The 24,386-nt window shown below is 38.8% G+C and overlaps 1 protein-coding gene across 1 annotated transcript in view; it reads left to right on the forward strand.

Moving 5' to 3' along the window:
- KCNQ5 (potassium voltage-gated channel subfamily Q member 5) overlaps positions 1–24,386 on the forward strand; it is a 304,096-nt gene that overhangs the window by 5,200 nt on the left and 274,510 nt on the right. The window contains exon 2 of the mRNA XM_085316085.1: positions 7–356. Within this exon, the coding sequence (XP_085172211.1) occupies positions 7–356 (350 nt within the window). The remainder of the gene's footprint in view (positions 1–6; positions 357–24,386) is intronic.

A 24,386-nucleotide genomic window follows, 5' to 3' on the forward strand; every position in this document is an offset into this window, starting at 1 on the left:
GGCGAGGAGGGCGGCTCCGCGGCGCTCTGGGTGAAGAGCGGCGCGGCGGGGCGCCCGGCGGCGGGCATGAAGGATGTGGAGTCGGGCCGGGGCAGGGCGCTGGTGAACGCGGCGGCCCGAGGGGACGGGCTGCTGCTCCTGGGCACCGGCGGCGCGGCCGCCCCCGCCGGCGGCGGCGGGCTGCGGGAGGGCCGCCGCGGCAAGCACGGAGCCCGCATGAGCCTGCTGGGGAAGCCGCTGTCGTACAGCAGCGGGCAGAGCTGCCGGAGAAACGCCAAGTACCGCCGGCTGCAGAACTACCTGTACAACGTGCTGGAGCGGCCCCGCGGCTGGGCCTTCATCTACCACGCCTTCGTGTGAGTACGGCCGCCCCCGGCCCGTCCCGTCCCTTCCCGGCCCGTCCCGTCCCTTCGCGGCGCCGGCCGCACCTGTCCGCGGGCGCGCAGAGCCGGCGCGGAGCGGCGGGCCCCCTTCCTCCTCCTCCTCCTCTTCCTCGTGCTGCCCCGCGCATCGCTGCTCGGCGCGCCTCAAGCGCCCGGGCGGATGCGGCGCGGGGGCGCCCGCGCCCACGGGGAAGTTCCCGCGCGGGCCGCGGGGGCGGGAGGGGGGAGCGGCGGCCCCGTTCGTCTCGCGGAAAAGGCCCCGCGCGGGGAGCGCGCTGCCCCGCGGGGGCACGAGCCTCCTCGCAGCGCCCGTCGCCGCGGCCTCGGGGCGAGGTCGCGAGCGGGGCGCGACGTCCAGCTGCAGCGTCCCGCGGCCGCTGCCGCGCGGGTTTCCCCGGCGGGGCCGCTGTTAATGGACGTGGCGCTGCCGTAGTGCTCGGCCGAAGGTCCCCAGCGGCCGGGGCTCGGTGAACCGCCGAACAGCRTAGTTGATTGAATTAACAGTTCACTCGCCTTGCTCCTCTGGCATTTGCCCATTTCTGTGCTTTTTGTTTTAGCAAGTAACTGCTGGGTGAGCGCCCTGTCCTCACGCTGCAGCAGCGTTTGACTAAAACACGCATGCTGTTGCGCTGCTCCTTGAAGAGCATTATTGCTGCTGCCCTGTGAAACTTATAAAAGTGTCCGTCTCCACCGTCCGTGCTGTATTCCCTTGCTCGTTAAAAAATAAGCTCTTTTTCTCTTACGGGGTTTGGTAGTAGTCAGGCCCAACTCTCAAGCCCCTTTGGGTGGCTGATCAGGGCGCGCAATACAGCGTGCAGTGCAGCCTCTAGCATGGGGTCTGTGCGACGGATCGTAGTCCTAGATGAAAATGTTGCAATAAATAACAGGTGGAGTATGTTGGATTTTATTATCGTTAAGGTGGAGAGAACTGATCTTCAGTATCATCCAAGATATTTGTGTTTGACTGTAGAAAACATGTCTTCAAGAAAATGGAAGGGTTAACTGATGTGCTGTACATAACTGTGTTTTCCAAGGTACTTGTTAGAGTAAAACTAGTGGTTATAGCAGATTTGATGAAAAAAGCAACTATTCCCTAAAAGCTATGTTTGATAACATAAAGCCCTGCCCTTCTCCCAGCAATAGGGGAATCCCCAAACCCTACTTTAATAACAGTTTTAATAGCTGAAAAAATAYTTTGCCAGGAATATGGCTGCGTGATTAATGAGATACTTCATGGATAGATTTACGTAGTAGATCAAAATTGCTAAAGATGATAAACAATAGAGATATACTTAATGTTTTATTTTGTTCTGCTCAGTACGGTTGCTTACTCTGTTATTTCACAGTGAAAATCTACATTTGCAAATAGAACCACCTTCTTGGAGGGCATTTATTTGGTACATTCTGCTATTTGAGTTCTTAATAGCTGACTCCTGTTCCTATGGAATAGATGGTACTTAACGTGAAAACCACTGAAGTATTTGCTAAGAATTGTCTTACTGCACTATCCTAAGTTGCCATGTAAAATCTGTAATTTTAGCTTTAGACCTTTCTCTCTGAAAGCATGATGAAGATTAAAACAAATAAAATTCAAGAGGGAAATAAAACTGAGAAGTTTAAACCTTAAAAAAAAAAAATTCCAAAAAGAGTGAAGTCATGACACAGCAGCACTGTAAACAAGGAAGATCGCCAGCTGCGTTTAGATAATTGCCTGCATAGAAAGAGTGCCAATTTTAATTTTTAATTGCAAATGGCAATTTTGGCACCTGTAAATGCCAGCATTTTATCTGAGCAGATCTGTGTGAAAGCTTGAAACATTATTGTAATATAAAGGCACCTACTTAAAATACTACCTTTAAGAATCTATTGCTGCTAAAGCGCCCTGTTTTTAAGGTGCATTTTAAGTGGATACTTCAGGTTCCCTTGGATGTCAATTTGGCCAGCTTGGCTGCCACTCCAAAAGTTATTTTAATGCATTTATATCATTCTGAATTAATGACCACAAATATTTATACAGTATTTTTAGTGTTGTGGGTTCATTTTTTTTCCAGCCACCTGATTCAGCCACAACTGTATCTTTGAAAATACATTTTTTTGGAGAAATCAAAAAAAGGGGGGGTGAAAAAAAAGACAGATCTATCTACCTGAAAGTCTTGAAACACTCAAGTAACTTAGATTTCCAAGGACATTACTAAGTGTGTGGTTGAGACATCTGCTCCTACTTTTGCTAAGCTATTCATGATCKGAGAGGAGCCCTTCATAGCCCTGTGCCGTTCCTGTTAGAGGAAATGGGCCAACAGCTGTTAGGCTTGGTCTGGATTGTTGGTCTTCTGAAATGAAGCCCACTGATAACGCAAGTTGAAATAACCTGTTTGCTTCCAGAGTTTCAATTTAATGTTTAAGATACATAGGCTTATTTAGGTTTTGCCTTTTCTTTTTTTTTTTTGAAATAAAGAAYGAGGACTTCAGCACCATTAGCCAATAAGAAACCATCTCTCCAGTGATATTTTCATTTCTCATTTCCATAGGGAAAAAACCCTTTAGAACTGAGAATTGTGTGTAGTGTGCGCTTTCATCTTTTTTGCTTTTTGCCCTTTTGAATAAGAAAAAAAGGCCAGCCACCTGAGGAATGAGTGTTGTGACCTACATTCAGAAGTCAACTTGTTAGTTTATTTGTATAAACTTTCAAAATGCTGGGAAAGACAGCTGTTCTGCAAACTTCTGCTACTAGATTGCGTATTTACTCTTGAGCATYGGCCTTTGACTTTGGTGTGATTATGTTGGGTAGTAGAGCCATAAATTACATGTTTCTTGGCTCCCTTATGTGTACCTCAGTAGGTTGTTGCATAGAAGCCCTGAAGAAAATCAAAGATCTTTGCTGCAAGTTTTTGAAAAACTGCTTTTCAAATACCACAGTCCTCTGTTCTTAGTCATTTAGGAACACTTAAAATGTGAACACTTATAAAATCAGAAAAGAACATTCATACCATTTGTGAGTAATGAGTCAGTAACTTAAACTCCTGCTAGTAAAATATTTATGCCACACCACATCACATACGYGCAGAGTATGTGCATACTTAACATGCGCACATACGTTAAAATGCTATGATGCTGAAACTTTTWAAAACCATGTCTTGGGATGTCATAGGATTTCTTCTTTTGTTCATGGTGTTTACTTAGATTCTTTTTGGTTGTTTGGTTTGATAAGAATGTAGAATAAATACCATGACATTGCCTTTGACTGATCAAAGGGGAATTCCAGATTTGTTGCAAATTTAACTCTGGGTTTCATCTTCAATTGTCATAAGGATTTTGTACTACTTTTAGTCTTAATTGACATTCTGAAAAAGAGATGGCCTAARCTGTTCAGAAAACGATATTGCTCTTTGATACTGCTTATACTGGTATGATATAATTGGTTGCATAGGTTTCCTAATTTAAAAAGTTTGATTTATTTCAGGAATAGTAAAGTTTCTGGTTTTTACTGACTTTATGATATATTCCATGCCAAAGGTCTTTAATGTTTTGGGTATGTCCTTCTTATTACAAAGCCCCCATCTTTGCTCTGGAAGCTTCTGAATCACAAATTGCAGAGGACTGGATGAGTAYGCCAGGACGGTATCACATTGCGTGACCTGTTTTGATATGTTTCCATGGGCATCCTMTATTGCTCATTACTGGAGACCAGATACTGTGCTAGATGATCTTATGATGYGGTGTGATGCTGTTCTTGTCTTTTGCATTCTTCACAGAAAAGACTGAAAAATGATTTTGTGAGARAATCAAATGAGGCCGCTAAAGATTTAACTAGCAGTTTTAGTTATCCGAATCTGCTTTCCAGGCATGGATTACTAATGATCAAATGGCTGTTGAACAGCAGTTTCTTTGCATCTGAGCTAATGGCGCTGCATCATACTGTGCTGTTGATAAAATTAGAGAGGTGCCACATTCTTATTTAAAAAGCAGTATGTGCAAAAACCTAAATACTTGCTTTTTCTCCTACTGTCAGAAAGTGCATACATGATTTTATCATTCTCTTTTATCCAGCTTAGGGCATCTAATGTACTAATTCCTAGGACTCTATAGATAGAGCTAAGATTTTCTTTTCAGGAACCCTTTCAGAGTCAGGGCCTAATGTTGTTAAGATAACATTGTATTTATATTTACATTAAAAATAACATTTACAAATAACAATGTTGACAGCATAAATGATATATGGCAAAGTAAATCATATTAGGTTACTGAAAAGGTAAAAATTTTAAACTGTTTCACATGTCACCTAAATTTCAGTAAGCATTTTCTTTCAGACAGTGACAATGAATGATGGTAAATACTTAGACTCACTTCAGTATGAATCTGCAGCATTTTGTCTTATCTGAGGCAGTCTGATTTTATATGTATTCATATTTCTCATTCTAAATGTTGTTTGGAAGGGGCTTTGAAGATCATGGAGTCCTATTTGAAGACATTCTCTTCAGTCAAATCCACCCGGCTCTTTTCTAGATGGGTCTTGAAAACTTTGAAGGATGGAGGTCCCACAGCCTGTCTGGGTAACYTGTTGCAGAACTGYACTACCTTTCTGTTGTAAAAGGCTTTTTGGTCTTTTTGGCCAGTCTGAACCTCCTAAATGCAGTTTGTGGTCTTTGCCTCTCTGGTGCTAGCAAGAAGAACTTGGCTTCTTCCCTTTTGTAACGTCCCTTCAAGTCACTGTAGGCTGCTATTAGATCAACTTGACAAGCTCATCTTTCCCARCTTCTATTCTTAAGGCACATACTCTAGGCCCTGTGACTGTCTTGTTGCTCTCCTGGGTCTTTCCCATCTTCTCCACRACCCTCTTCAACTGGCGTGCTCAAAACTAGATGCAGCAGGGTGACCTCACTGGCACTGAGGAGAAAGATAACTTTCTCCAGGCTGCTGACCACACTCATCTAACATGCTCCAGTAGGCCATTTGCCTTATTTCTGATGACAGCGTGTTGTTGGCTTGTGTTCAACCTGCTATCCAAGATAACCCCAAAGCCCTTTTCAGGGGGGCTGCTACCCAAGCAGTGGATTTKCAGCCCAAATTGATGCATATGCATTGGTTTATTCTGCACCAGATGCCGAGCTCCACTTTTCTCTTAGTTTGACTTTTTATATTCACTTCCTGTATTTTCTTGTACTGAATATCTTAATCCTTATATCTTAGTTGTCATGCACTAACCATAGAGACAGAAATACTGCAGTCTTTAAAACTCCAGCACATTCTCTGTGATCAGTAGAGAAAATGAAATAGGTAAAAACACTTTTCRTTCTCTTTTCCTAGTGTTGCCCATGAACAGCAGTCGTCTTCTGGAACCCTTCACAGGCATATGTGACAACATACACATATATATGTACATGTTAAATGTATAGCAATATGTAACATCCCTTCTTTTTTTCCAGAGAGCTATTGCCTCCATCAGGATTTTTAATAGATAAGTGTCAGATGTGTAACATGTCTAAGAAATGTTTTTTACTTGCATTAGTGAAATATTGGTTTGCATTTTTAATCTTCTCTGGCTTGGTCCAGTAAGTTTGCTTTTCTGTGCTGGCCTTACTTTGTGGTTCAACAGTATATAATCTTAGAAAGATCCAGTACTTTGAGAAAGGGTTGCTAAGACTTCAACAGATCAAAGTCCATACACATGGACTTTCTTGTACCAGTCATGATGTTTGGTTCTCAAACAGAACTATGAATTGTGTATGTGGTTACAAATACACAATTCATACATCAATCTGTATATCAGAGCAGTGTTTGGATTTGGAACTTAAAGATAAATGCACTACCTGAATGAGTAGGGTCGTCTTTATCTCTTCTCCATGTTTCTCAAGGAATGGGTTCAGAACTTTCTTTATAGCCATCTTTTTGCTACAACCTTTTTCCCTCATGCAAAAATCATACAATTAACATTTATTATGTTGAGAGTTACAATCTAATCTTAGATTCACTTTAATTTCTCTTGGGTGTTACACTTGTGTTGTTGARGGTCTTGCATGACATGGGATCTCTTGGTGCACTTTAAGCCTCACGCGGCGAAAAATTTTGCTTGGAATAATAGATTCTGTCCAGGAATCAGGCAGTCTGTGAAAGCATAATGTGGCATGAAATATGTGTTGTCTCCAAGGAGTATTAGTTTTGGGGGATTCAAGAAGGACTTTGGAAAGCTTTTAATTGCCTGCAAGACAGTATTTGTGTGACAGACTTTCAGAGTAGGTTCTAGACATCGTTTAATGAGCTAAAGAACTTTTCTGTAGTTTCTTAAGTTTCTGCTGGGATATCTGACTTCTGTGCAAATATCATGATTTCTGTTTTTGCTTTAAGATATGGTGTGCTTTCAGTGCAGTGACTAGATTATTAAAATCCATTTGCACTCTTGCTGTTGTTGTTTGTAGCTGAATTGAGTTTCTTGAACTGGTGAAAGTTCAAGCGAATGAGCATTTTTCTAATAATTGCAAATCATTTCTAGCATCAGCAATAYGGAATATTTATATTCATTCAGTCCTTAGTAGTGCGCTCATTATTCATTATAATAATCATCATTAATATATTTACTAGTACTCATGAAGATGCAGTGAATTTTTTCATGATCGTTTCAGTGGAATGGAAAATAACGTTTCATTTCATTAATCTTTTTTTTTATATATATAGAAAAAAGGATTATGTAGACAAGTTTTTATTCCTAGGTAACGTAACCTCCTCCCCTCCTGATATTTCAAATAGAACTCAGTACTSTATGGCAGTTGTTTCTTAATAATCCACAGATAAAAATTAATTGCTGAGTATTTAACATTTTTATATGACTCATATTTTGATTATCATAAATTTTAAGACTGATAGAAATTAATGAAATTTACTGCTGATTTTAATGGAAACCAAACCGGGTCTTCTGCTCACAGTAGCTACTGCATTTTTTTTTACCTATCTAATGAAAAAATCTTTAACATTGCTAGAGTCTTCCTAATGAGGCAGCTGTTTATCCTTACAGTAAATCTTGTTTTCCCCCCTTTTGCAGAGTACTCACACAACAGATCATGCATTATTCTATTTTTTTTGTTACTAATGCTAGTGTATTGAGATATCTTACAGATATAAATCATACTGAATTTGTGAGAACTTGTGTATCTATTTTTTTTTCTTTTTATTTTCTGTGAGAGCTTTTTAAGAGTTTGGTTTACAGATTTCCTGTAAGGGAGCGCATTTAGATTGCCCCGGGGACCGCCACCCGTGGCACATCAGTTTAAGAAGAAAATTYATCAGAGGTACAGTTTTATCATTTGCAAAATAATTTTAAGCAGTTGCTGAGCTTATGTCAAAATAAACTTCCTTAAAAGTTATTAATTAGAAGTTCAAAGGCTGCTTTACAGGGCAGCTGCACTTGGTCAAGCAGTATTGTCAATTTTCTGTTGAACGGTAGATTTGTCTTGTGATAGCTGTCTGAGTTGCAGTGTAATTGCATTACAGGGAGCTCTGCAAAACATTCATCATTTGGGGCACTGAAGCGGAGTCTTTGGTGCTGTTCTACTTGAAAGAATGTGTGATTACTTCTGTGTACGTCTGGTCCAGCGGTTCAGAAGTGGTCATAGTACTCCAGCTATATGTATATCTGACTTCATCTGCTAGGCCTTCATCCAAGAAAATACTCAAGCGTGTATTTGTATGTTTTCTGTCAATGAGGGACATAAATGTATATATAAGCACTCTCTTAGGAGTAAAGGATTTTCAAAGGCATATGATACCTGTAGCTTCCTTTAATTATTCTACTGTATATTCAAAGACTAATTCACTTTTTTTTTTCTCCACACTTGTACGGAATGAAGTGTAACAAATGAATCATGCTCTTAAACTGATTAGAGATGATGAGGAAAGGAAGTTCTGTACCTGCCCACTTCTTGATTTAAGCAATATATTCCTGTTTGTTTTGGCTTCCTTCTTGCTTTGAGACTCCCTAGTTTAAAAAAGCAAACACATTAAGCCTTTCAAGATTTTTGTAGCATTTTCATTTTTATTGCAATCATACCAGATATCATATGGTGTCAACATGCTAGTGCCAAAAGTCAAATATGACAAAACCTAGAGAATAAAATCTTTCTGCTTTGGGAGGTGGAGGAGAAAAGTTAGCTAACACATAATTGGATATCTTCCTATTTCACTAGTCTCTTAGGCTAGAGCATCTGTACAGACCCTTTTGAGGTCAGTCGGTCAGAAATAGCATCTTCTAGTGCATTAAATTTAATTGCTTTTTGTAGTCTAAGCTCATCCATAGCCCTGAAATCTGAGAATTATCCATTAGAAGCAAATATGCAAATCTTTCTTTTCCAAGCTCTGTTGGCAGGAATGCACTTAAAAGTTACTGCTGGGACCTTTCATAAATGTATGACTTGTGAGGATCTTGACATACTTGAGAGGGTCTTTGTGGGAAAATTAAGATGAAAAATTGTTTTGGATGCACTTCTGTAAGTGGTGAGAGTGGAGGATCAAATATGAGTATATCTGGCACTGGCTTTGGAAAGGTAGGTGTGTCTCCCCAAGAGACATGTCTTTCCTGTGTATCAGTAACTTCTTCTTTTTTCTAGTTTTAATGTCAAAACTGTCATGTCTTTCGAGAATGACAGGTGATCAGTCAAAGTTAGTGTGGTAAGCCTGGAGAGTGGTGCGTATACTACAGCCTCTGTCAAACAGATGATGTGCTATGTTCCTTTTTATGTGGCCTTGTGCTGGAGAAGAAGCACTGCTATGTTGCCAGGAAATGACACAAAAATGCATGAGCTTCAAAAATGCTTTTACTTCTGAGAAAGTTATGCTGACTGAGGTTAGAAGTAGTCTCTAAAATTATTAGGAGGAAAGAAACCTGCATTTCTTCTCTGGCCTGTCTTTGTGCAATTGATAATACTTCCAGTGGAGTCAGTTTGCATCACGTGTGTTGTATGAAACATAACCGTAGAAAAGAGCATATATTTTAGTAGTAAAAGTCCTTACTACTCTCTGCAAAAGGATGCTTGCTGGTGGCAGGAAATGCAAAGCAGTGTATGTACAGAGGGTGCAAGCGACTTGCAGCAAAGATGAGCCTACTGTTGGCAATTTGGTTTCTCCTAGGCTTGTCCTCCAGACCTTGCTAAACTGCAGTTGGGAGGCAGCTTTTCTTATGCCTCTGATTCCACCTGCTTGTTTTTACTAGAAGTGATAGTTAAATGCTAGTTCCTTTAAGGAAGTTTCAGTACATTTCCTGTGTATGTATGTATTAGTTGCAATGAATGTGCATGCACTTTAGTGATTTACTGAATTGCTGGTCATTTAACCTGTAGATGCTTTCTTATTTGAGRAGATGCGCCATTAAAAATTGCATGCGTAGACTAAAGATGAAGCAGAGTTCGGAATTAAAAAAAAGCAGCAAATTTTAACATCTTAGTTATGTAAATCTTTACATAATAAAACAGTTTGTTCAAATATACGTATTTCTATCCCTTTCAGCTCAGAAACAATCATTTGGTTTGCTGCTGGGAGATACTGTCTGGAGAGAAGTTCACCTTCCTCAAAAGTCACACTACCTGCTGACAAAACTTTACTCATGATGTGGTTTCTGCAAATAATCACATAGTCAGGATATTGGGATTGGACCATTATTGTATGCAGGGATGAGGCAGGTGGTAATCCTGAATTATAAGTGCAGTTTGGAAGTAATTTTAATTTTCATCTTGGGAGTACTTGTAGACATGCTGTTTTAGTGATATTATTAATACTTCTAGGCCCTTACGTAGCAGATAGTAGAAACCACCAAAGCGAGTGTTGATAAAAGCTCTATCTTTTGCATGCTAGTGAAAAAGCATCTGTCTAAGAGATATGTTTAAAAAGCTTCTGAAGATGCACTCATTGGAGTGATGGAGTGATTGCAGTGATCCACATATGGAGGGATGAAGGCCGGTGTTGAAATCTTAATAGCTAGCACATGGTATATGTGCAGGTGCTCTGTGGTAGATTGCACTGTTTGCAGATATTGTGTAGGAAGAGTTATAATGAGAGCACTCGTGAAATTTTAGAGGTAGGAGGTGCTACCTAGATGTATGSGAAYGTACCTAGATGRGAACAAATTATCRAGGTGAGGTAGAACTGAAGAAAATACACTAGACTATTTGATTGATACTGAACATCGTTACTTTAAAGGTAGACATGTGTACATGTTTGCTTTATATTATTAGTAATATAGTTTTAGTTGATTTTTTTTTCCTTTTGTTATCTGTTCTCTGTAGAAATCAAGCTGAAGCTCCAATGTGAACCAATTTATTGGACTTTATATAGCTAAAACATGGTATTGATCTTTACATCTTTTTGCACTGAAGTTTTGACGTAGTGAAAGTCTTATTCCTTACCTGATTGTGTTTCCAAGTGCTTTTTCCTTGGCAAATGTCCATATATTTTTGTGTTTGTGTGTGTGTATGTGTGTCTGCTAGTGTGATGCAAGAACAAAATAAATAAGCTCTGCAGCACGGCAGAGGCGTTTGGTAGCAGCTGCCGGGCTCGCCGAGCGGGCGGTCACTTCCGACCTGTACTCCCAGCTTCCCGTGGGGATCGGAGCCGCGGCCCCCTGTGGGGAGCCCCCCCGGGCCCTGCCGTCAAAGGGACAGGGGTACGCCTAATCGTAGGGCCRTCTGCATCTGCGAGATAACACTGGCTAGCAGGGTGCACAGGATAAAAATCTCYTTTTCCAGACTCCGGCTGATCTTGTTGATGGCCATTAGAGGCTTACTTTGTGCTGGGGATGAGGGTCCCCGTGCCACCGGCAGCGTCCTCTCCCTTCGTGCTGAGGTTGAGTCTCAGCTGTTTTATTCAGATCTGTGTCCACGCTCTGCTAGAGCTTAGATCACTTTTTTTTTTTTTTTTTTTTTTTTTTTTTTTTTTTTTTTTTTTTTTTTNTTTTTTTTTTTTTTTTGCTACTTCTGTGGACAGGAAGACGTGAAGCCGGGTCACCAGAGTGTAGCCTAATCTCTAACCTGCAGCATGGCTATGTTTATTTTTCGAGGAAGACCTGGGGCGCATCTGAAGTCCYGGACTTCAGAATGCCCTTGAGGTGSCTGATATTTGGGGACATTTTTGCAGGAAAGAATGAAGTCATTAGAATACATCTTATTCRCATCCAGGGATTTCTCCTTGAAACTGTGGCTGAATTAACAGTATCTGTGAARTACCAAAACCATTTAAAATATATAAAATTAGGTTGAATTGTGTTGTTTCTACCCTTTGTTGATGGGAAAACATCAACTGAAATATCTATACCAAACTGAAGTGTGATCTCATGCCAGTTAATGTCAGAAGAGGGTTATTTACCTTGAAAAAGCCTTTGTGTAATTTTGTTCTCCATTTTTTTTCTTTTGTTTTTTTTTTAACCTGCCCATATCTGTAAATTGCCTCACTACAGTTCAAAGTTATCRTGGGCTTTATGACTTGTGTTTATCATCAATAAATTAATCCTAARTAATATTTAATCAATTAAGCCTATATAATACAGTGGATAGTGATTGCAAGCTCAAATATATTAAAACATCACAGTTTTTGGCATCTCCAAATTCAGTATTTAAGAAGTATGATTCTATAAAATTTGGATTGTGTTTTTTCAGGTTTATTAACGCTTGGCACGTTTTGCTTATTCTGTCTTTAGCATGAAAGAGGAAAATCTCTCTGAAATGGAGACGTGATATAAAAATGATCCTGGAGGAGAACATGATCAGTTGAAAAGATCTTTGAAATAATTAAGAGACGAGTCAGATGAGGTCTGAAGCATGCTTTTACTTTGGGAATGGGCTGAGTTTATTCGCGAGGCCAGCGCAGACCTACCTTTAGCACCCTGCGATGAGCCAGCGCCTCAGTGTTTATCACCGCCCAGTGCGTGCGGTGCAGCAGGGTCTGATGAGCCCGCCGGGTACCTGCTGTATTTACTGTGTTGTGATGGCTCAGCAATAAAACTTCCCTCGCTCAGGCTTGTCTCTGAATGGAGGGATGCCTGATGTTGGCTGGTTATGCTGTTACAAGTCTGGCTCTGAGGCTTAATTTTTATACTGAGGGCTTCCCTGCCTACCTCTAGAGGGTGTCCAGGTGACAGCAACAAATCACTGCAGATGCAGCTAAGACTGTTTCCTGGCAAGAGGATAAAACCAGTTATCTTGCACTCTCGTCCTAGGATTTGCTGATTCTGTGTTCTGAAAAAAAAATTGTTGATGTTATTGCTTTGATTAAAACCAACATTAATGCAACATACTGAAAAATTACTGTAATACCTTGTGAAAATGATTGTAATGCTACACAGCTGAAACTCTACAGGATGTTACTTACTAATCCATAACCTCCTTCTGTGTAACGAATGTGGAAGATGTAAGGTCGTGATTAAGTAACAGAGTGTTTGTATCAGTTTTGTGCTTAGGTGTTCTAGTCATTTATTACTGTTTTAGATACTTTGCAAGTAGAGTGAAAAATCTTTAAGGATGAGAATATCTGCCTCTTCTCTTAGAATAATATGGAAAGGCAATAAAATGGCATTGGTCAGTATAACATACAAGAATGTCATTCTCGACTACTTTTCTGAATTAATGCAGACAGTATCATTCTTTCTTTTACTGAGGCCTGTAACCCAGGCATCGTTTTTGAGATGGACCTTTATCATTCCTAGTATCATTTTTTTTCTACCTAATATCTCAATGATCTATCTGTCATCGCAGCTAAAACTGTCACTCAAACTCTTGTTACTTTAGTTCTTGCAACATCCTTCAGTCTGGACTCAACAAGTGGCTGTCACTTGGGCTGTATCACCTCTGCCTTTGAGCCCAGATCTAGCTCCTTTCCAATCTAGAGATATAGGTTAACTGTAAAAGGTATCTAATTAATTTTTAAAAATTGCATTTATAAAGCAAAAAAAAAAAAAAGCTAAAGAAAGTAAACTTTACATGATTCATTACAGGGGGAGTGGGGAGGGCAGTGAGGGGAGGAAGCACCTGAACCTGGTCCTTTTTACTTTGTGACAACATCAGTAGCATGTGGTGGAAATTCTGTTGATTCAACAATAAACTATTGAGAGGAAAAAAAACTCTAATAGGATAAACTTCTAAGTAACTACAAGTAAACATAACTTCCAAATACCTGTAACTAAAACAATGGTGTATATTTTTTCAGTTTTTGAAAATAACAGTTATTTTGGTATCTATAAAGCTGTTACATTAGTCTGGGAATTTCAGAATATAGCAGTTTTATGAATGCTCTATATATATGTGGCATGGTTAATGAGAGAGTTCTTTCTACATTATTTGGCTTTGTCTGAAGATACCAAGTTAGATAAATGGATGATTGGTGGAAGAACAAGCAGAATGGTAACCCAGCTTCCCTACACGCTGGTAAGGGTAACAACATGCTGATAATTGTAGAAGTATGTTAAGTCTCATGATTTTTTCTGAGGCTGGGAACTAGAAGACCAACAGAAATTAAGACTGGTAAAGAACTAGGGAGAACAGTCAATCGGATGCTCTGGGAGATCAAAATGATGTTAGTCTCGTGAATTCTTCTGAAATGGGCTATTGTCAAATCCTATGGTATGAATTAGTGTAGTTTGTTTTTCAGGTATGTTCTTACGAAGCTGCTTCTCTCAAAACAGGTTTCTGCGTCTGTGCACTTTTGTTTTGCAGTCTGTAGTGCGGCGTGAGGAGAGACTAAATGCTCTTGAGCTAGCTAACTTCATTTCAACTGATCCTATTGCTATGACATGATCGCTTTGTCTCTTGGGACAGTGTACCTAACTTGGTAGACTAAGTACCTAGCATGAACTTTATGTGAATCTTTCAAAAATAGGAATAAGAAAAATGCTTTTGCTTGTGAATTAGGATGGGACTGCATCTTTAAGTAAAAGATATGCATAATTCTTTTAAATTTTACCAGCTAACTTCTAGGTGATGGGTATTTCAAATTGAGATGTATTGTGCCTAGGTAGGCTGAGTACATTGTGTCTGCTGTTTCATCTCTTCATTGATCATTCAAAACATTGTGCTAATTAAAATAGACCTTAGAATTTGTTGCACATGTACACTGATTTCTTCTAGTTGTCTTTCATTTTTGCTGTTACAGCCTTTTTAGGGCATCAGAGAACACCCTGGGAAGGTTGGAAGTGTATGGCCTTTCAGCTGGCAGAACTGTAGCAAATCAAAAGAGAACACAAACTTTCTTGAAACATTACTCATCTTCATTTCTGTGTTGTCTTCCCCAAAGACAAAGCAAAACAAGAATGTCAGATCTTTTATCCTGAGAAGAAAAAAACACCAGAAAGACTTGGTTCCTCTTTTCTTTTTTTTTTTTTTTTTCTTTTCTTTTCTTTAACATGAAGGAACAAGTCACAGCAAGCTTCTGAGTTGAGAATGAACCAATGTTTCCAGATTCCTATTCCAACAGAAAAGATGAAGAGAAACTTCTGTTTCTTCTTACAGGTTTCAGTCACTTTCTGCATTTCAGCCTTTTAACAAAACTCTCTGAATATTCGATTTCCCTTTTACTGGGTTTCTAGTCATTCTGCCAGTCAACTTTTTCTTCTTGTGGTTGCACCCAGTTGGTTCCCTGAGAGATGACCTCCTCTGATTAACTCAGTCTCCTTTCTGACCCAAGAATGGGGACATGAGGGCTTGCTTGTGGCCATCCGCCTGCGAGGTTGCAGTGAACGTAGACAAGAGGTGAAAAGAGCACCGCTTCTGTCACAGTGGTTTCTTTCCTTTAAAATTTCAACACTGTCCTGGCATTCAGCTCACATTATTTTGGGGCTTTCAGAAAACTCTGATGCACTCAATATGGGTGTATATATACATACGCGCACACACACATGCACACATACATATATTTCTATATTTGTGTGTGTATATATATTTTTGTTGTTTGTTTGAATACTGAGCTATGTGAGTATCTGCAGAAAGGATTATAGCAAAACCTATGCCAAATTGTTGCTGCTTCTGGAAGCAGCTAGGAAAGGGAAGGGTGACAAAACTTGGGTACTGGAAACTGACTTTGATATGGGTTGTCTTAGTCYCCAGTTAGAAGGTAAAGCTCTATCAGAAACATTTGTATAAAAGCCTATACTAATGCACTCATCAATAAAAGTACAATTAATATTTTGAGTCATGCATTAGTAGTTTTGGATAGAGAAGTCTTTGGCAGATACAAATAGCAGGCCAAATCCTAAAACTGTTTACTAGCCATTAATTCTAGGCTGAATCTAGAAACTGTTACTCAAGCAAAAAATTCAGTGGGGTAATTGGATACTTTATCTTAGTATGCTTGAATTTTCTAAGAATGCTGTGTAATTTAAACTAAATTCTATTTGAGTTCTTTGGTATGTTACATTCTAAATCACCTGCAGCTTAAATGTATCACAGTGTGATTTAGGTAATTTTTTAGATCTTTGCTTTAGCCCTTTGCACTGAGTAACATAGCTTATAAGTGGCAAAATACTTTTCCTTTAAAAGTAGTCATGAAAAAAAGACTACCACAAAAGTAACTATTGAGTTTGGAAAATGATATGGTACAAAATAACATATTTTATTATGTACAGTTTTATTCAGAAATGAAAAAAAGATTGTTCTCTTGCAGGCATGGAAATCTGGAAATGTTCCTAATCTAAAATCAATAGGAAATACTCCACTTGTTCAAACAAGTCTTAAACACGTTTTAGTTTGAAAGCTGACTGTATATTATGTTTGCAGCCCTTGTGCAAAGTAGTTTTTAATAGCACAACTTGTTTCATGATGAATATAGACAAAGAGTGTTATTTATGTTATCAGTCTAAACAAAAACATGTATTTTTTCATCGAGTGCAGTTGGTGTCAAGTTGCCACATTGCTTGGAATGAATTTATTGCCACATTGCTTAGGACATACTATCAACCTTAAAGAAAAACAAATAAACAAAAAAAAACAACAAAAAAAAAAAAACAAAAAAACCACCTCTAACCCTCCCTTTAACATCTAACTCAAACCTTGTCACTTCGCCTTTAGAAAATGACCTTACAAGTTAGTCAGATGATTGAATTAGCAAGGTTATAATGGCTCTCTAGAGAAGCAGCCTTTAATGGAAAGTTTTCAGTTTTGGCAGGGTTCACKTACTTGTTTCCTTTTGTTGCTGTCATTATGGCAGTTATCATCAATGACTATAATTGCTTTAGGGYTGTCAGCTCCATTCTCTTACTATTACTTTTTAGCTTTTCTAAAATTTAGGCAGAGAACACGTGGGGATTTAATCTATTACTTTGTTTTGGTGTTTGTGCTCTAAGTCAGTAATTAATAATGATCACTCTTGTGACATGAAAACAAATACCCTGACGTTCTCGTGATGAGATACGTTTCTTTTGAAGTGTCTGGGACCAGTTTTAGTCTAATCTATGGGCATAATCTGATTCCATAGTGCTGTGAAAAAAAGAGTAAAACAGTTGTTTTGCGTCTGCTGCACTTGAGCTCTTTCAGAGTGAACAGACCTGGACAAGTATGGAGATTTTTTTGGGGGGGGAGGAGAGGAGGGGAGGGAATCTGGTCTTTTGCACATATGTCCTGTACTGCTTGCAAAATACAGCACCCCCACTTACTTATTTAGCTTAAGGTAAATGACTAAGTCTGGATGTGAATTGCTATTTTTTCTAGTTTTGTACCCATTTGTCAGAGTCTAGTCATAAAGGGACTAAGTCTGGCTTGGAGATTGTGTCTACACACAGTACTGCTTATCAAGTGAGGAAATTTGCTGTTTCTCCAGATGACTYGGAATTTTGTGGGGTATAATGACACCTTTCAAGCATCAGTGCACMTGATTCAAGGTGTATATGAATATGAACAGTTGAAAATCAATCAAAAATAGTCAATAAACAAATCAGATTATGAACTTTTCTGTTACTCTGTGTGTGTGTGTGTATGTACATATGTATTTATAAAGGTTTTTGCTGTAAGAGTTAACTTCTGTTGGCTAACTGGTAAATAGTAATTATTTGATGGTTGAAATACACTCCTGATGATAGGAGTGCAATCTCTGCCCTTACTGCTATTTGCAAGTGTTAATTAAACCAATTGGACTGGCAGGAGAAAGACACATACTGCCAATTAAAAGAAAAATCCTTACAGCCTTCCAAAAAAAAATTGCAAACTTCATGGCATTTGCAGTCTTTTATAAGTAGATGAAGTTGCACATAAGGGAATCACTGAAGAATTTGACTTTCTTCTCTTAAAATATGAGACACTTATTTTCTAATATTTTTCTTTTCTCTCAGAATATGCATCATGAAAATAAATCTTGTGATATCAAGATTTTATAAGTCACTTGGATCTCTTGCATGTTTGGTGTATGGTCCCATCACTCATGAGTAATCAAACTTCCCACACTTTTACAAGCACCATTTTTGAATAGCTCTTCATATCCTGTATTAGTTGTCCATGCCTTTTATCAGTATAGTGAAAGATTGATGTAAAAATAACCATGTCACTATTATCTATTATTAGCAGTTGTTTACATACAAGAAAGCTTCTTAGCTTCACTTTCAAAGAGTTAAAAAGGTGATAAGTAATAACTGCAATCAAAAATATCAAATATCACTGCTTTTTTTATAACAGCAGAAAAATATCCTAGTTCTCTATTTAATCCAGTTTTCTAACATTTGGTTTAGAATACTTTGTCCTGTAACYTCAACTGAATGAGCTGAGTTTGCAGTCCTGGTTGTGATGATATTCTTAGCGGTAGTGAGGACAACTGCTACTTTAAAACTAGGCTTCCTGTTGTGCTCTTCTTCCTTGCGGTATGGTGTATGCGGATATGCCACAACTTGCAGCTTGCGGTGTCTTATTGCTTAATTTAACCATAGCTTGCATTTCTTATTGTTTGATTGGTTGGCAAAGCATGCAGAAATTCTGAGTCAGATTCACCTATTTCTGGATGCCCAGTATAATTAGGTGTAGCCCTGAAGCATCAGATTTTGTGTAACTTTCCAGGCACACAAAAAGTAGAAATACAAGTGAGGGTTTAAAAATGATTTGGAGRAAAATAATACCATTTAACTTTGCATTCTCATTGTACTTGTTCTGAAGAGTCTTTTGGTAAATATGTGATTCTGTTTAATTAATCCTGACTCTGATRCATATGAAATATGCTAGATGGGGGATCCTGAAAGTTTAGGTGTCCTGTGTAACCTTAGAGCAGCTGTAYAGAACAGGCACTGTTGTTAAATTCAACAAATTTCTGTACTGGTTTCCTATAGCTTTGTCTTGGGGCATTGCTTTGGGAAGTGAATTTGTTTCTGTAGTCTTTGTGGTTTGATTTGTATGGTCAGCCTTCCRAAAGGTGTGCTAATTAGTGGTACTGCAGTTGGTGCATGACGCTAATTGAAAACAGGCCTGAAAACAGCAGCTTGTGTTCAATGGGACACAGGAATTATCYGCTCCTGATAATTTTTGGTTCCTAATAAGTGGATTTGAGCCTATCTCTAGGAGAAGCAAGGCAGATTGACTATAATTATCTTTCCTACAAATAAATATATCTGAAAAATGTTTCCTTGTATTTGAAGATCAGGGTTATGTTGAACAGATTAAATGTCARCTGCCTCAAAAATGATTAAGTACTTAATGGCTTGTGTGTAAATAATGGAGTAAAAACCTCATGGGTATTAATTGAGAAACACCTGGGAGCAATTAAAATACAGCAAACTACAATATTTTCCTTGAAATAAACCAARTAAACTAGAAATATATAAACTATCATGGCACACAATCACACATCTTTGTGTACTGAAAATACTATGTATTTGCCTTCTAAGAGAACCAGGTARAATTTAAAGCCATAGAGGAAAAATCTATTTAGCGTGTACTTTTAAGAAAGCTAAAAATCTACTCTTAATCTTAATTTGGAGTTCGAGCCACGGTTTTAATCTGCTTCCTTTCAGAATTTGTTTGTGGCGTCAACTCTACCCTTGAATGACAGTGGGCATGGTTTTTATTTGTAGGTACCAATAAATGTCCATCACGTGACGGCAGCGTGAGACGCACAAGTGCTTTGGCATTCCTTTGRGCTGGTCTTCTGATGTTGCAGTAGCTACTGCACATCTGGAGAGTCAGCACTGAAGTTTTTAGTGGGCTGACTGTTRTGATTGGATTACTGTGCTTTTATATTTATGGTCGGCCTTTCTCCCCTACTATGCWTCTTTATGTACATTTAAAAAATATATACTCTTGTTTGTTTCCCCTACTAAAATTCCTTTGTGTATAAATTTCATATATAATTAAAATAAAAAATACATCATTTAAAATACAGATTTTATATTTCAAATTTGTATGTTTAAATAGTGTACACCAAATTATTCAGTTTCATTTGCTTAAAATACACTTGGTAATCTAGTTAAGTAAGCAGATAATGGAATTTTAGGGAGTGTCTCTTAGCTTTATTAAATAGCGTGGACAACATCTTTGAATTACCAAGAAAGGGAAAATGAAGTAACATTGGAGACACAAAGAGCAGAAGTGTACCAATGAAACTGTAGTTTTGGAAAATTGCTGTGGTATTTTTGATTTATTTTTTAAGTGTGGAAAAACATCCATTAATTTTTCATAAAGATATTATTCTAAAAACCATACACAATTAGTTTTTAAAAATAATATTGATATGAATGAACATATATTGCTTTGTGTTGCATATAAAAATGATATTTCTACTGTTTTTTTTAGCCTTGCCTTTCCTTTCTCTGATCTTTTTCTTTTTTTTCCCCCTTTTGATCTAACAGGAATACACTCGATAGATGGGCTAATGCTGTATGAGCTTTAACTGTTGTTTAATATATAAGCTAGTTTATTCTTGCTAAAGGCATGCCAGAATTAACCCATTTCAGTAATAGTGACCTCAAGTGAATCTGTTCCAACAAACTACAGAGCAGCTCGAACATCCATCCATATAGTGGACTTAGAGCTTTTATTTATTATGTGTGTGTATATATATGTGCRCGCACACGCACAGGAGTTGAATAMAGCAGYTCCTGATCTCSRGGTGCARTGGTGCAGCCTTTCCCCCTTTCCATGCCGCTTAGGGGCTGCATTGACTGGCTGCATCTCTCCTACCTAGGACTTGACCGTGGGTCTCTTGAGCTTTTGGTGGTAGTCCTCTAGACCTTACATGCAGTTAATGGGGTTTTGCTTCAAAGTATCTGAAAGGACTGTGCTGCAGCCCACCAGAATGGTGCTTTTCTAGCATGAAACTTCAATCATGTGTCTTACGACCTGTGGAGTAGGACACAGTGGTGCCTAAAAGTAAAGTGTCTTTTGGGTATGCTATAGGATGAGGAGAGCCAGGTCTGTGGTCATCTTGTTCATCTCCTAAAAGAGGAGGGACCTCTGGACAAAACTGCCTTCTGCCCTGTGGTCAAGGCGTCGTCCTGGGGAGGGAGAACTGGAGAGTGAAATAGAGCCGAGGGCTGAACGACTGAAGTGTTCAAGAGTAGGATGCAAAAGATCTCTGCCTGCTCTTCTTTGTTTGGCAGTATAGACATACCCAGAGATAATTAGATAATTTATAGCTCCTTTGGTGATACCTCCCTGAGACATAGTGTAAAAGGGGTGATCATCAGCCAGAGCTGATGGAAAATGCTTTTTGTCTTGTGAAAATGTTGGAATAAAAAAAAAATAAACCTCTATCCCAAATTGCAATGAGTTGGCTTCACAGTATTTTGCAAATCGAATGTAAAAATATGAATGTGTTGGATAGATACTGTGCTTCAATATTAACTGGTTAATGTTTTAACTGTATTGAGCTGATTTCTCAGTTTTCCAAATATGAAAAAAGATTGTATGCATTAGATGAATACTATGATTCAATATTAACTATCTAATACCTCTTAAAATGTATTGAGCTTCACTAAGAAGACTTTTTCACTTGAAATTGTGAAAGTATTTGGCAGACTCCACATTTTATAAAGGAGGAGGAAGAACAATCTTTTCCATATGATGAAAGTTTTTGATGCTTGTGAGTCAATATTTTTCTGTCCGGAGAAAGTTTTGCTAAAAATTCCCAATGGCCTTCTCTCCATCCATTTTCTCTTTTCCATTTCCTCCCTCTCCTTTGCAGACGACCAACATGTGGAAGTATAGTGAGACTCCTGCTCTAGAGATTTCTGATGCAGTTTCTTGCTGCATTTTTCATGAAGAAGTCACAGAGGAGACTGATACCCTAACAGAAAAGTTTCACTCTTTCCAGTGGTCTGGGAAACAGTTCAATATTAGAAGTACGCAGTAGGGTTGGGGAGCTGAAAGCAAGGGCAGAGAGAAAGAGAGTGGGGGAATACTAATGGGCACTGATTAAGAGCATTAGAAGCTTTTGAAGAAATTGGCAGGCTGACTTCCACATTTAACCATTCATCGTCCACCCCTACCCCTCCAAAGAAGCGTAACTTTGCAGAGAAGTTGGTGAATCTCTCTGAGCCAGTTTCTGAAACCTGGTGAGCCGCCATCCTGTGCTTCAAAACCATAGGAGTTGTGCATGTAAGCATATATTTTACCTCTTTTTTAGATACAGATTTCTGCATTCTTGCTAGTATTTTGAGTTTGCATCTCAGTGTTTTCCAGCCCTTTTGCTGTAAGGGAGCCAAAGATTGTGCCCTACGGCAGGGCTTAACAACCCCCTTCCGCGCTGGCTGCAGTGTGTAACAGGGTTTGTGCAGCACCCAGACCAAAAACTCTTGTGCTTGGCTTTACCRTTATCAGAGGCCCTGGTCTGATCGCTCATTACTGCAAGCATAGCACTATACTGTGGAATGATAAATATTTACAAACCTTTAATGAGCTAGCAGCAATTTCATAGTGCTAACTGGTCCAGGCTGTGCCTTTCATAGCACTGTTAGAGAAGTCCCAGGTCTGGCTAAAACGAAATACTTGTTTTCTATATATTATTTGTTTACTTTTATGAGAAGCTTAGTGTATCTAAATAATGTTTTAGTCTATTGTGTTCTCTAGCATGCAGTAAAAAGGTATGTATTTAATTAAAAATTTCCTACCTCGATAGGTTTTCTAAAAACCTATAATCACAAATAAGCAATCCAGATACTGTTTACTCTATGCAAATATAAAATATGTTTGGACTGATACATAATGGGTGTAGTAGTAGTTTTGTGTTTAGTAGTTTGATGTAGTATTTCTAATCTGTTAATTTTTATGTATGTCTGAAATACTTTTAAGAGAAAAGTCATCTTATTATATGACTAATCAGAGGATCATTCAAAGCAAAGCTGCTGTTACAAGTTAGAAATATTCTTCACATTGTTTAAACATTTCACAACTCTGTGTTGAAAGAATGCAAATGAAGCAAGCCACTAAACGAAGACAAATTGATGTTACGCTCTGGTGTTACTACTTTTAAATTTGGCTTAAGGCATAGAGTAACAGCTGAGAAGCCAGTGCAGGAAGCACTTACTGTTCTAATTCATTTAAAGTAATCACATTTTTAAACTTGAAGGAGCTTTGGGAGACAACATTTTTGATTAAAAAAAAAAAACATACAAAAATGCACCCTTAACTATGCTGATGCTTTTGCTGCCAGGTTCTGGTGTTGCAGTAGTGCGTATTTCTTGGATCACACCTAGAACCTGTAGGATTTTTTTGTCATGAAACACCAATCAAGCATCATTCATTATGCAGTTTTGGCAAAATAATGCACTTGTCTGGCAATCTTTGTTCCAAAGCTTACTATCTCAATTAATGTTTCTTTCAATGAAAGAATCAGCAGGCAATGCCACAGGAACCTGTTGATCGTGTTGCAGTTTTAGGTGAAAGTCAGGCAGATGCTTTGCTCCATGTTCCTGCTGCCCAGTGTGTCCTGCTGTCCATCTGCTTGCTCTGGCCTCTGGGCTTCTGCGTTCCATCTCCCAKCTATATTCTCATAGTGGACTTCTCTACCATGGGTTAAACAACGGACAAGCTGAAGTGAAGCCCATTGAGCAGAGATGCACAAGGTTGGTAGCTGGGAGTTTGAAGATTCTAGTACATTCCCATGAGCTTTTCCAAAGTTCAGCAATTTAGGAAAGATTCTACATTTAACATTTCCTCTGCTTAAATTCAAAATTGAAAAGTGCTTGGAATTTTTATTTTTCTAATTTGTGTGAGAACTTTTCTTTTTCAGTCCAGACCTTGAATGTTTTGTAGTTTAAATAAACATACAAATGTTTTGATTGAAATGAAAATATGCAACATGCTGGAAACAGACTGATGCAGATCATTTCCATGACTGCTGTTTGATTTGGGGGGAAAGTTCTCTACAGAGTTGCTTGGAGCTCCTTGATACCTGCTGCTTAAAGTTTCTCGGGGAAAAACGGAAGTTAACTACACATGGTGGAACTCCTCTCTGCGAGGWGACTCTTCCTGTTCTGCTCCTGGTGTCTCCCCATGGTCCCCAGCTCTACATAGGCAGTTGTATGTGGCACAAGTGACAACTCTAGGTTGCGTGTTTTAATTTTTGTTTTAATTAAGATTAGGAGGTAGTGCAATATACTGACGTAGATGGTTTTGGACTGCTTTGTGGACTGCACAAGCTAACTGTCAAGGAAATAAAGATCAGGATTTTGTAACATCAAGCATGTGCAACCTGTTGAGACTGAGTGGCACCTGGTAGTTGAAGCCACCTGGAGTTCCTGAAAGTCCTAAGCAAACATGAAACAAACCTTGTGCCTCAACTTATGTAAAAGTCAGTTTGACAGAAAGCGGACATTGTTTTGTGTATCTTATCAGCAAATGTGTATTTCTGCTGCAACTTTTAAAGTAGAATAGGCCGTTACTGCCTTGCATTTTGAAAAGATACTTTTTAGCAGAACAAGATACGACCTGTTCATTGACTGATTCTGAGACAATATTGATTATCCTGTTCTCAAACTCTTGTTCCTTGTTTGTAAAGTCACTGTTAGCAATTAAAAGCCTTAAACATGTTGGGTGAGTGGAGAATTAGTGCGAGGAAGGGGAAAGACTAATT

Source organism: Rhea americana, unplaced genomic scaffold, assembly GCF_003343005.1.
Source record: "Rhea americana isolate MKP2758 unplaced genomic scaffold, rheAme1 scaffold_45, whole genome shotgun sequence".
Classification (NCBI taxonomy): domain Eukaryota; kingdom Metazoa; phylum Chordata; class Aves; order Rheiformes; family Rheidae; genus Rhea; species Rhea americana.